The sequence below is a fragment of the Capra hircus genome, chromosome 29 (genome assembly GCF_001704415.2).
Source record: "Capra hircus breed San Clemente chromosome 29, ASM170441v1, whole genome shotgun sequence".
In the NCBI taxonomy this organism is placed as follows: Eukaryota; Metazoa; Chordata; class Mammalia; order Artiodactyla; family Bovidae; genus Capra; species Capra hircus.
The window spans coordinates 40,948,602-40,961,283 of record NC_030836.1 but is presented as its reverse complement, the minus strand read 5'-3'; the positions used below and the strand labels follow the sequence as shown (position 1 = coordinate 40,961,283).

At 51.9% G+C, this 12,682-nt stretch overlaps 1 protein-coding gene across 2 annotated transcripts in view; it reads right to left on the bottom strand.

Annotated features, from left to right (window-relative positions):
• Positions 1–10,131, bottom strand: part of INCENP (inner centromere protein) — a 28,784-nt gene extending 18,653 nt beyond the window's left edge. For both annotated transcript variants that reach the window (XM_018043465.1, XM_018043467.1), the window contains exons 1-4: positions 9,971–10,131; positions 6,596–6,746; positions 6,079–6,192; positions 4,478–5,253 (exon numbers count right to left, since the gene is read on the bottom strand). In XM_018043465.1, the coding sequence (XP_017898954.1) occupies positions 4,478–5,253; positions 6,079–6,192; positions 6,596–6,735 (1,030 nt within the window). In that variant the 5' untranslated portion in view covers positions 6,736–6,746; positions 9,971–10,131. The remainder of the gene's footprint in view (positions 1–4,477; positions 5,254–6,078; positions 6,193–6,595; positions 6,747–9,970) is intronic.

Here is a 12,682-nt window from a genome sequence, read left to right as displayed (position 1 = left end):
CAGCAGAGCATTCAGCAAACATGCGTCGAGGGCCTACTATGCGCCAGGCCCTGGGGGCCCAACGGCGAGCAGACCAGACGGGCCGCAAGCTGGTCTAGACAATCGCCACACAATCCTGAGGCTGACAAGTGACACGTGTCATGATAGGAGAGAGAAGAGGACTTCAAGCTGGTCTGGAGGCTGGAAAGTGAAGTGCAAGAAAGCTGCAAAGGAGGGGGTGGGGGATGTCTGGGCCAGTAGTTCTGAGTGTAGTCTGGGTCTCCTGAGAGCTGAGGGCCCAAGAGTACTCTTTCGGGGGACCCACAAGGTCTTAACTATTTTCACCATAATACAAAAACCTCAACTAAAGATCCCACATGCTGCCACAAAGATCAAAGATCCCGCGTGCCCCAAGTAAGACACGGCACAGTCAAATAAGTAAGCATCAAAAAACAAAAAAAACTTGCAGCCAAATAAATAAGTAAGTAAATAAAATATTTTTAAAATAAATAAACTTAAGTTCATATCTTTTTAATACACTCTGTCATAAAGAAGAGTGTAAGCAAAATGCCCTTGGGCTGCATAGCCAAATCTCTAAAAAGCACAGGGGTCTGAGGTCTCACCTGAACCGGCCCCACCCCCTCCCTTTATTTTTAAACAGAATGCTGTTTTTAAGTCAAAGAACAACTGACCAACTGTGGCTCAACTAGCCTGGGTGTCTGGCAGATACTGTCTTAGAAATGAACAAAGGGAGCCTGTCCCTTCAAATCAAATGAACAGGATTTGTTGCCAAGAATAAAAAAACTGAGCCCCACAAAAAGCCAAAACCGCCACGAACTTCATAGCTTCCTGATACCTAAAAACCTTTCTGATGAGACCAGAAAGCAAACGTGGTCCTTTAAGACAATATATGATAAAGTGCGTCGACACCTGGAAGATGTGTGTAACTCCGCACACTTGCGAGTACGCACAAATTAATTGGAAGAACAAAGAGAATACACAACAAAATGCTTTCTAAGTCCTCTTCCCTTTGCCAGCTAGGTTTCTGTGTGAGGCCAAATTTTCACCGCAGACTTGAACCCACACAGCACAACGTGACAGACTGAAGGCAGCACCCAGCTGCCTTCTTCCAAGCCGCCCATCAACAGGATGGTGCCATTTATTCTCACAGCAGGAGAACAGCACCAGTCTCCTCACCACATTTGTTTGGAAAACAGTTATTTTTAAAAAAAAAAAAGAAAGAAAAACTAACCTTAATAGGTTTGTTACTCTTCTATTAAAGTATTAAATAACTACCAACAGATAAGAGTCCTCATAATCAAAAGCTCTTTGAGGTCCTGAGGCCGCAAATTGAGAGGTGCCAGTCTGGGCAGAAGGAACAGCATCTGCCAAGGCCATGAGGCAGGAAGGAGCGGGCTTTGCGAAGCATCTGAGCCACGGGGGCGTGGCCAGACGTTAAGGCAGAGGATGGGAGGCCGGAAGCAGGGACCTTCCTTCTGTGAGGCTTCCAAGGCGGCTCAGGCGACAGAGAATCTGCCTGCAGTGCAGTAGACCAGGGTTTGATCCCTGGGTTGGAAGGATCCCCTGGAGAAGGGAACAGCAACCCACTCCAATATTCTTGCCTGGAGAATTCCATGGACAGAGGAGCCTGGCAGACTATAGACCATGCAGTCGCAAAGACAGAGACTGAGCGACTTTCACTAGCGGGGAGGCCGGCAGGCCTGGGGGAGTGGGGTGGAGAACAGAGGCAGGCTCCTACCTGCGGTGTCCACAGCCAGGAGACTCCTCCCACCCCCTGCCTCCCATCCCAGCTCAGGGCTTGCTGATGAGTGGGCTGAAAGGTGAGAAGACGCCCATGTGACCACACAGAAGTGTGTAAAGGCTTCTCTGGAATGTTAAGTGCCGACTCAAGCCATTAGGGCTTTCAAACAGGTCTGGTGGCAGGGCAAAGGCCTGGAGAGGGGCTGAGGGGCCGTTTCCCAGTGCAGAGCTGGGGAGGAGCCCGGCCTGTAAAGCTGGGCCCTGCAGAAACCTGGGGCAGTGGCCCTGGCCCCACCTGACCACTTCAGAGACCACTTCTTTGCCCAGTGAAGTGTGGCCAACTGTGCACCCTGCCAGTTCGGGGGGTTAATGCCTCCACCCAGCAGCCCCTCCCAAGGGCTCCACACTGGCTCCAGAGGCCCCAGTCCCGTTACTGGTGGTCACCTCCCCGCTCCCTTGCTGCAGGTGCTTCCTCTCCCTCCCACAGTAACAAGCTCTTCTCAAACCCTGACATTGAGGGCTGCTTCCGGGGAACCCAAACTAAGACCCCCACCTCTAAGCTGCCCGCCGAGCTAAGCCCCAGGGCCCGGGTGTCAGGAAGGCCTCCAGGAAGCCCTCTCGCCGTTCCCTGCTCCACACCCTTGAGCACCCTAGGAGGGTCAGCTAGGCACTCCTCGGTTGAGCTGTAGGGACTCAGGCTGACTGTGGTTTTATCACCTAGTTTTGTTTTGTTTTGCACGAATGAGCTATACCATATCCAACCACTAAGATGGGTCTTCTACCCACACTCAAGACAGGCATTCTTACCATTTAACAGATGGGAAAACTGAGGTTCTGAGAAGGGTATGCCCCAGGTCCTGCAGGCTCTAGTGTCTCCAGGGCTTAACCACCTTGTCTGACTATCTTCCTTCCATAGGACTGTGTCAAAGGCAGATCAAATCTGAAGCCCACCTGTGTTCAGGGCGGGGCCAAGTTGTTGTTCAGTCACTAAGCTGTGTCCAACTCCTTTGCGACCCCATGGACTACAGCCCACCAGGCTTCCCCTCCATGGGATTCCCCAGGCAAGAATACTGAAGGGGGTTGCCATTTCCTTCTCCAGGGAAAAGACTGGCTTAAGAGTGTCCAGATGTCTGAACCAGAAGCGTGGGGGAGCCTTGAGGGTCTCTCCCTGACCCTCCCTCTAGAATTCCAGGTCTGCTCTCCCCCTTGGGCTCCTGCCCAGGATGAGATTCACACCTAAGGAAATCCCCATCCCCAAGACAGGTCAGAACCATCTGGGCCCTTCTGAGAATCCAAATATGGTCAGTGTGTCAGACCACAGGTCTGCATGGGCCATCAGTTGTGTCTCCCTGAGCCCCAAACCCTAGAGCAAGCCCTTCCCCAGGCAGGGAAGAAACTGGGCCAGGCCCTCCTGGTGATGCCCCACCCCGAGGCTTTCCACCTGGCCTCCTTGGTGAGCAGCCCGCCATCCTAGAAAGGACCAAATACAGGGGGCTCTAGCCCCAGCTTCCCAACTTAGCAGACTCAGTGGCCTCCTTAAGCCTCAGTTTCATTAATGTAAATACCTGGCTTGTCCTCTCCACCATCCCAGGACCTCATTGTCCTCTGGCTAGACCCTCCTCCCTGGACTCTCTGCCCTGTTCCTTCTCTTCTTGGCTGTTTTTCACACAGTGCTGGAACCTTCCAACAACCATTGAGGGGCCACATCCTTCATGGGGTCAAGCTTGAGACCCAGATACCCCATCACTGGCCAGTTCAGGCCTCAGGGTCTCCATACAAGCTGTTCCCTCCGCCAGGAATACCTTTTCCTGAATTTTTCCACCAGGCAAAAGCCCAGGAAGTCTTCGCAACCCTCCCAGCTCAGACCCCACCTCCTCCATGCAGACAGCCCTGATTCTTAGAGCTGCCTGTCCTTATCTGCGGCTCACGACACAGGCTCCCACCTGGAACAAGGATCCCTGGAGCTGGGATCAGATGATGACAAAGTAGCTAACGTTACACAGCCCTTTCTCTGTGCAGCCACTGTTCTAAGCATCCTATGTGCACTAACAAGAAAACCTCCCAATGACCCTTTGAAGTGATACTATTATTATCAGCTGACACGTGAGAAAGTGAAGCTCATAAAGGAATTCCTGTAACTTGCCCGGGGTCACGGGGCGGTAAAGGGTGGACCTGGCACTCAAACCCAGCTATGTGTCCCTCCCAGAGTTCATCTCTCTTCACCTCAGTATCTCCAGGCCCTACAGTTATGCTAACAGGAGGTGGCCCATAAGCAGGCTGAATCTAAGAGAGTCTGGGCAGGAGGGAAGGGGAACATGCCGGCCCTGAGGGACAGGCCCAGGTGTAAGCTCAGCATGGCATTAACCATGGGGACACTGTGGAAAACAGTGCTAGACCTCAATTTTCTCATTTGGAAAACAAGAGCGCTGGATTGAATCTGCTCTGTCCAACATGGCAGCCACGAGCTTTGCGTGGCAACTTAAATCAGAAATAAATAAAAGGTAATAAAACTAAAAATTCAGCTCCTGGATCAAAGGAGCCACATTTTGAAGGCTCTATAGCCACACGTGGCTAGCTAGTGGCTACTATGTGGGATGGCACAGATCTGGGACGTTCACATCATCACAGGAAGTTCTGTGCACAGCTCCTTACTTGGAGGGGCCCCAGACACCCTCCGCTGAGCCAGGCACAAAGGACCACCCTTTGCAGCCTTGCCCAACACCGAGCCCCAACTCACAGATGATGCGGGCGGAGGCAGTTGGCTCTTTGGCAGTCTTCTTCGCGATCCTTCTGCTTGATCGTCGGATGGTGCTCTCTTCTTTGGAAACTGGGGAGTGATTCTGAGCCAGGGAGGCCTGGGGGCCTGGGGCGATCAGGCTGCGCCGCACGGACTGCCGGTCCACACGGGCTCCCATTGGGGTGGAGAAGTTATCTGGCTGGAGGGGAGCCAGCACTCGCTCCCGCCACGGGGAGGCCGGAGAGCTGGGTGAGTCCTGTGGGCCGGGGGTGGCCGCTGCAATCCGGAGCTTGGAGGCGGATCTTCCTGTCCCGGCCCCTCGGCCCTTGGGGTCCCGAGGTGTAGTCATCAGGGAGCTCACGGTGACAGACTCCAGCCTCCCCGCCTCTGCCTTATGGGGTGTTGAATCCTCATCCGAGCTCAAGGGGATCTGGGAGGCCGGGGCCAGGGCACAGGCCGGAGCCTGGGCAGACTGGAGGTGACTGAGGTACTGCTCGGCGCTCTGGCGCTCACTGGCACTGATCTCTACCGCAGGCACTGACTGGCCCTGGGTTGGGCTCTCCTTGGGATTCTTGGTCAGGACGGTGGGAGACCTGGAGATGGGTGAAGGAGGGGCGGCTGCCACAGAAGCGGCTGCCGCTGCGGCGGCAGCCCGGGTCACGCGCCGCAGGACAGAGCCATTCTCGCCCACCACCGTGGCCAGCTTCTCCACCTTGTCCTTGCTGCGGAGGTGCCGGGAGGTCCGCTGGCTGCTCCGCGACTTTCTGCGGGACAACCTGGTGCAGGGGGCGGAACAGAAGCTGAAACGGCCCAGGGAGGTGGGGAGGCTGCCCACAGTTCCAGCTGGAGGAGCTGCCAACTCCAGAGGAGTCTGAAGCTTGGAGGCAGAAGACTGGGGTTCCAATTCAGGCTCTGCCGCCTCTAGCCAAGAGACCCCAGATGCTCTTCTCCGAGCCTCAGTCTCCCTATCTGTGCACTGGGATGATGCCAGTCCTCACAAGACTGCTGGAAGATTAAATTCCCCTAAAACTCCCGCTGACTGGGTCAGACTGGGCCAAGCACCCTGCTGGAGGAATTGCTCCTTCTGTCGCTTAATCCACCAGACAGTCCCCGAGAGGCAGGGACTCTCATCCTCACTTTAAATTTCAGAAACTTGAGGTTCGGAAAGGTGGAACATTAACCCAAGGACACACAGTTGCTACGCAGCAGAGCTGGGGTGTACACCCAGGACTGCCTGACTCCAAGACCCAGCCTCCTTCCCCTGGTACTCTGAAACCCACGGTCATTACAGGGACAGTTAGAACCAGCATAGCAACAGGGGGTTGGGAGACAGCCAGCCCCCAGGCTACACCTCTGTTCACTCTCCCCCAAGCAGAAAGTCAGATTCTCTTGCTTCTCGCACCTCCAGAAACCCTCCCCATCCTCCGAGGCCCAGATCAAACACCACCCCTACCCTAACGCACATAAGCTCTGGACTCCACGGGCTCCAGGCCTGCTTCATCCCCCTCGGCATGGTGCACGCAGTGCCCACTGCTCCTGATCTCGTTAACACCTTTGAATCAAACTCTCCTCGTGGGCGCCAAGCCTCCTGCCCCTCGTACCTTTTCCGGATAGGGTCTCTGTTCTCGTCCTGAATGGAAGAAATTCGTCTCTTCTTCCGTCGGTTCTTCTGCGAAGGCGTTCTGGGCATCAGCTCAGGCTCTTTGCTGAATTCTCTGTTTGGTACGAAGACAGTGATGGTCGAGGCTGCCGGGAAACCACTGCCCCTCCCCCACCCAGTCAGACCGCTGCCCCTTTCCTGACAGTGGCTGGTCAAGCTGGGGTGACCAGCACCAAGCGAGCACTCCAAGGCTGCGTGAGAGTCACAGCCAGGCACTCGGGGCTTCCTCGTATAGACACAGCAGGGGAGCAAGGTTGCCAGGCGGCCCTACCTTCCGAAGCACAGGCCAACCCCTCTCCCTAGCCCGAGCAACTGGGGCACTCAGGAGGGACCCCGGCAGCCTGTCTTGCCTCTCAGGTGGGGAAGTGCCCGAAGACCGCAGCAGCCAGGCAGCCCCTGGTGCGTCCTGCCAGCGTGCCCCCCTCTTGCTGCCGCCCCCGGCCCCCCCAGCCTCGCACCTGGTGAACATGCGCTCGGCCTCCTCCTCGATCTCCTCCAGCCACACCATGTCCTTATTGTCCACGTTGCAGACAAACTCCAGGAGCTTCTGGTCACATAGCTCCAGCAAGTGAATGGGCCCCTGGGCTGTTGTCCCCATGGTGGCTCTGCCTGGAGAAAGCAGAGACAAGAGGCATGGGGGCTCAGGCTGGAATCCTCACACTCTTCTAACACCACCCCCTCCCCAGCCCCATAGGACACTGTCTGCAGAAGTCCATGCTGCCCAGCCAAATCTGGGATCAATGGACCTCATTACAAATGGCCTTCCTGGGTTCAGGAGAAACTGCAGTCCCACCAGGTAGGACCCCTTGACCTGCCCACATACATGCCTGCTCTTACCCACTCCTCTTACTGCCTGAAGGTGATTGAGGGCCACCTTAAGGGACACCTAGGGGCTTCCCTGGTGGCCCAGACAGTAAATAATCTGCCTGCAATGCAGGAAACCTGCGTTCGATCCCTGCGTAGGGAAGATCCCCTGGAGAAGGGAATGGTAACCCACTCCAGTATTCTTGCCTAGAGAATCCCATGGACAAAGGAGCCTGGCAGGCTACATTCCATGGGATTGCAAAGAGTCACACACAACTGAGTGACTAACACTTGAGGTACACACAAGCTAACCCCAGGTGTCAGGTCAAAGAACATCAAATCCAACTGCCCCTTATGGACGCTAGTAAATGACAGATCTGCATTCCAAAGGAGTGGGTAAGAAAGTGGTGGTCCAGAGAGAGGCTCTTCTCTGGGGGGCCCCATAACTCTCTCCCTGGAACAGAAACGCCTTCGGATGGATGAGGGAGCATGAGGGAAACGGATAAGCAATGTCTTGTTTTTTAGAAAACTTAGTCTAGAAATATCAGGCAGTATAAAATACAAAATTAGTTTTCCCTTAATTTTTTAAAAATAGTTTTTATTGACGTATAGCTGATTTTAGTTTCAGATGCGTGGCAAAGTGATTCAGTTTACAGATACATATATATCTATTCTTTTTCATTACAAGAAAAGATACTGAGTATCTCAGTATTAAAAGATACTGAGTAGAGTTCCCTGGGCTATACAGTAGGTTCTCGTTGGTTATCTATTTTGTATATCATAGTGTGTATATTTTAACCCCAAGCTCCTAATTTATCTCTTCCCCCTTTTCCCCTTTGGTAACCATAAGCTTGCTTTCTATGTCTTAATTTCTTAAGAAACTAGCAACTCAAACAAAAACAAACAACTAGAAACTCAGATATTCTCCTCAAAATTCAGTTATAAAATTATCACCAAAGCCCCAAGCAAGGAAGAAGTGTTCTATTGTGGTTCATAGCAGGGGCTCAATAAACATCCCGACTGGGGCAATGAATGAAAGAATGGATTAATAGGTGACAGTCACAAGCCATAATAACAGACTGCGTGTCTCATGCCATGGCAGTGACCACCACCCAATCAACACCTTCAAAACCAGGAACCACCCACAGCTCAGCCTCTACCTAAGACAGGAAGTTCTGGAAGGAGGGGCTAAGTCACTGACCCCTATAAAGGGCTTAACGCCAGGTGCTGTTGCAGCCTCACAGGATTGCCTTCCCGGAGCCTGATTTCCAGGGCACACTGGCCTCTGTTCCTCGAGCAAGCTCTGCCCTCTGCCTGGAACCTTCTGTCTCCTATTTGGTACAGCTCACTCCTCAGCACTTGGCTCTCAGCAATGCAGGGAGGACCTGACTACCAGCCACCATCCTATCCATCAATTTCAATACTCTGCACAACCCTCAGGTGACGATGTATCTGCTTCCTGACTACCTGTCCACTAGCCCACTAAGCATTTGTTCCCTGAGGGCAAGCCCTGATCTGTCTTGCTCGTAGCTTTGAAGCCCAGAGCTTGGCAGAATGCCTGGCACAAAAGGAACACCTGTTGAATGAACAGATCCATCTATCAACTGTACACCTAGAAATAAACATTCTACAGCCACTCTAACTCCCTCCCCAAAGACACACACACACACAGGGACACCAAATGAGGCCATTCTACACAGGTTAGAGCACGCCTTTCTCATCCAAAGCCCTACTCCGAGGAGCTAAGAGCAGCACCCGTCAGGGCAGGACCAACTGGGCAGGACCGCGGAGGCTTTGGGCGGAGACAGGTGTGCAGATTCCAGTCACAGCACAGCCTCCTGGCTGCCATCCCTCTGACTCCCCCCAGTCCCTCTGTCCCAGCGTTCAGTCCTGGCTAACGACAGGAATCCAGTTTGAGGCCAGGAGAGACCTGTTTAAGGAACACAAAACAATTTGTGCTATGGAGAGCAACAATTTGCTCTTTTATTTAAAAAAGTAAATGGCAAAGTGGGTCAGGGCTTCTTACACAAAGTGCAAAGAAGTGTTTGAGCTTCTTCCATAAGGAGGTTTGTTTTCAGCAGCCTCAGCCTATTTAAAAAGGGTCACTGTCATTAGATCAGAGATGACCCTGAGAAAGGAGATCAGTGTTAAGAATGAGGGTCTGGGGAAAGGCGATAAAAATCTTTTCAGTCCCCTATAAGAACCTGGATACAAACCCAAAGCACCTTACGCCCCACCAAGGGTGAAGGAGGCTCATCTTCCTCTCCCAATACTTTTCTCACGTCATACATTAAGAGCCCCACGGCCCTCCTTCACAATGACTGTTCTTTTGAGGGTGCGGGAATACCACCAGATAACCCTGACCACACCTCAGTGAGGAAGCTCGTAATAGCTACTTTCTGTAAAGAGACCTGCTCCATGCTCGGGTGGAGCATCATCTCATTTCATTCTCGCCACAACCTCAAGGAGATTCTGGTGCAGATGAGCAAATTGAGGCAGACTGAAGTTAAGCCCAGGTCTTCGGGTAAGTCAAGGGAGGGGCCCGGATTTAAACCGTGCTCTTAACCTCAAGCTTTGCCGCCTACTCCTTTTCAACTTCGGAAAGGTTGGCGCTAAGTTCTGACTGGGCGCCCCAGGGAAGGCCACTGTCAGTAAACGGGCCGGGGGAGTGACAAGTCAGCACTGGCCTCCGGAAATGGGTCAATTTAAAATGCTGCTCAGCCGATAAGGGAGGTGGTGAGCCAGGGTTAACTGTACAGAAATGCCATCTGGTACAATGCCGCCAAACACCCAGTCGGTGGGTGCTTCCTGAGCGTCCAGGTCAATAAAAGGCACCTGGAGGGGGAGGGGTGGGGTCATCTTGGGCCCCAGGACCAAGGCAGGGCACCTCGTCACTTGGAAGAGGTGACCCATCCCCTGCAGGCCGCAACCGGGGATAAGGGAGGTCATGACCCCCGGTCCAGGGCTGGCGGAGGGATAACAAATTGCTAACGACACCCCAGCCCCGCCAGCCGCCCGCGCAGACTCACTCGACTGCACCGCGTCTCCTTAACTGCTGCTCCGATCCAAGTCCGGCGACCCCCTCAACACAAATCCCAGCCTGCCCAAGCCCCACGGCTCCCGGCCTCCAAGGCTTGCGGCTGCAGTGAACCAACGGGGCGGTACAGCGCGGGCCAAACCTACGATTTTCAAAACTGAAGGTTCGACCAATCCCCGTCAAGTTTGTCTGGGCGGCTGCAAAACTCTAAACCAATCAAGTAAAAGGAAGCACCAGTCAGCCCATCGATTGGCTCTGTGGATTGGCACTCTGCGGGACTAAGAATAGGGGAGAGGAAGCGTTGAAACTTTAACCTGTACAGCTTCCGGGAACAGCGGCGCGCGGCCTGGAGAGGAGATCTCCCGAGGTGGGAGTTGCGCGCGCAAGGTCTCACACGCAAGAACTACAAGTCCCAGCGTGCATTGCGAGTGCCCTGAGGGACCTGGGAGATAGGTGAGGCCTTAGTTGTGGATAGTGCTCTTCACTGCCGTTTCTTCACCCAACTCTGTCCTCAATACGGGCCGAGCTCAGCCATTTTACAGAAATAATATAGACGATGATGTTTCTTAATGATTTCAACTTAAACTTACAAAGCAAGACAGCAAAATTTATAATAGAGCGAAATTGTTTCCATAACAGTTAACACTGAGTCACAAGTAAAGCCAAATTACTTGTATGTTTTCCATGCTGTCAAAGGTTAAAGTAAGAATCCAGATTTCCATTTCAGCACAAATCGCCAACCTCAAACTGCAGTTCCAGCATACTTTTTCAGACTTTGATGCAAATACAGAGGACATTTCCATTATTTCATAATCCATTTAACCCTGTTATTCAGGACTTTCCACTTAATCTCCAACTGGAAGTCATTAATCTGTAACGCGATGACCTGCTAAAAGGCAAATATCAAGAGAAGAAGCCAACAATTCTACACATACATTTCTGGTGATAGTTAAGTCGCCAAGTCGTGTTGCACTCTCCTGAGACTCCATGGACTATAGCCGACCCTGTGGACTGTAGCTCACCAGGCTCCTCTGTCCATGGGATTCTGTAGGCAAGAATATTGGAGTGGGTTGCCATTTCCTTCTCCAGGGGACATTCCCCACCCAGTGATTGAACCCTGGTCTGCCAGCATTGAAGGCAGATTCCTTACTGACTGAGCAACTCAGTTCAGTTCAGTTGCGTCTGACTCTTTGTGACCCCGTGGACTGCAGCACGCCAGGCCTTCCTGTCCATCACCAACTCGCGGAGTTTACCCAAACTCGTGTCCGTTGAGTTGGTGATGCTATCCAACCATATCATCCTCTGTCATCCCCTTCTCCTCCTGCCCTCAATCTTACCCAGCATGAGGGTCTTTTCAAATGAGTCAGTGCTTCACATCAGGTGGCCAAACTATTGGAGTTTCAGCTTCAGTATCAGTCCTTCCAATGAACACTAAAGGACTGATCTCCTTTAGGATGGACTGGTTGGATCTCCTTGCAGTCCAAGGGACTCTCAAGAGTCTCCTCCAACACTACAGTTCAAAAGCATCAATTCTTCGGTGCTCAGCTTTCTTCACAGTTCAACTCTCACATCCATACATGATTACTGGAAAAACCATAGCCTTTACTAGACAGACCTTTATTGGCAAAGTAATGTCTCTGCATTTTAATATGTTGTCGAGGTTGGTCATAACTTTTCTTCCAAGGAGCAAGCATCTTTTAATTTCATGGCTGCGGTCACCATCTGTAATGATTTTGGAGCCCCAAAAAATAAAGTCTGACACTGTTTCCACTGTTCCCCCATCTATTTCCCATGAAGTGATGGGACCTTCTTCACCTCATGTGAAGAGATGACTCGTTGGAAAAGACTCTGATGCTGGGAGGGATTAGAGGCAGGAGGAGAAGGGGATGACAGAGGATGAGATGGCTGAATGGCATCACCGACTCGATGGACGTGAGTTTGAATGAACTCCAGGAGTTGGTGATGGACAGGGAGGCCTGGTGTGCTGCAATTCATGGGGTCACAAAGGGTCAGACATGACTGAGCAACTGAACTGAACTGACTAATGGGATCAGATGCCATGATCTTAGTTTTCTGAATGTTGAGCTTTAAGCCAACTTTTTCACTCTCCTCTTTCACTTTCATCAAGAGGCTCTTTAGTTCCTCGTTACTTTCTGCCATAAGGGTGGTGTCATCTGCATATCTGAGGTTATTGATATTTCTCCCGGCAATCTTGATTCCAGCTTGTGCTTCTTCCAGCTCAGCGTTTCTCATGATGTACTCTGCATATAAGTTAAATAAGCAGGGTGACAATATACAGCCTTGACGTACTCCTTTTCCTATTTGGAACCAGTCTGTTGTTCCATGTCCAGTTCTAACTGTTGCTTCTTGACCTGCATACAGATTTCTCAAGAGGCAGGTTAGGTGGTCTGGTATTCCCATCTCTTTCAGAATTTTCCACAGTTTATTGTGATCCACACCATCAAAGGCTTTGGCATAGTCAATACAGCAGAATAGATGTCTTTCTGGAACTCTCTTGCTTTTCCGATAATCCAGCAGATGTTGGCAATTTGATCTCTGGTTCCTCTGCCTTTTCTAAAACCAGCTTGAATATCTGGAAATTCACGGTTCATGTATTGCCGAAGCTTGGCTTGGAGAATTTTGAGCATTACTTTGCTAGCATGTGACATGAATGTAATTGTGTGGTAGTTTGAGCATTCTTTGG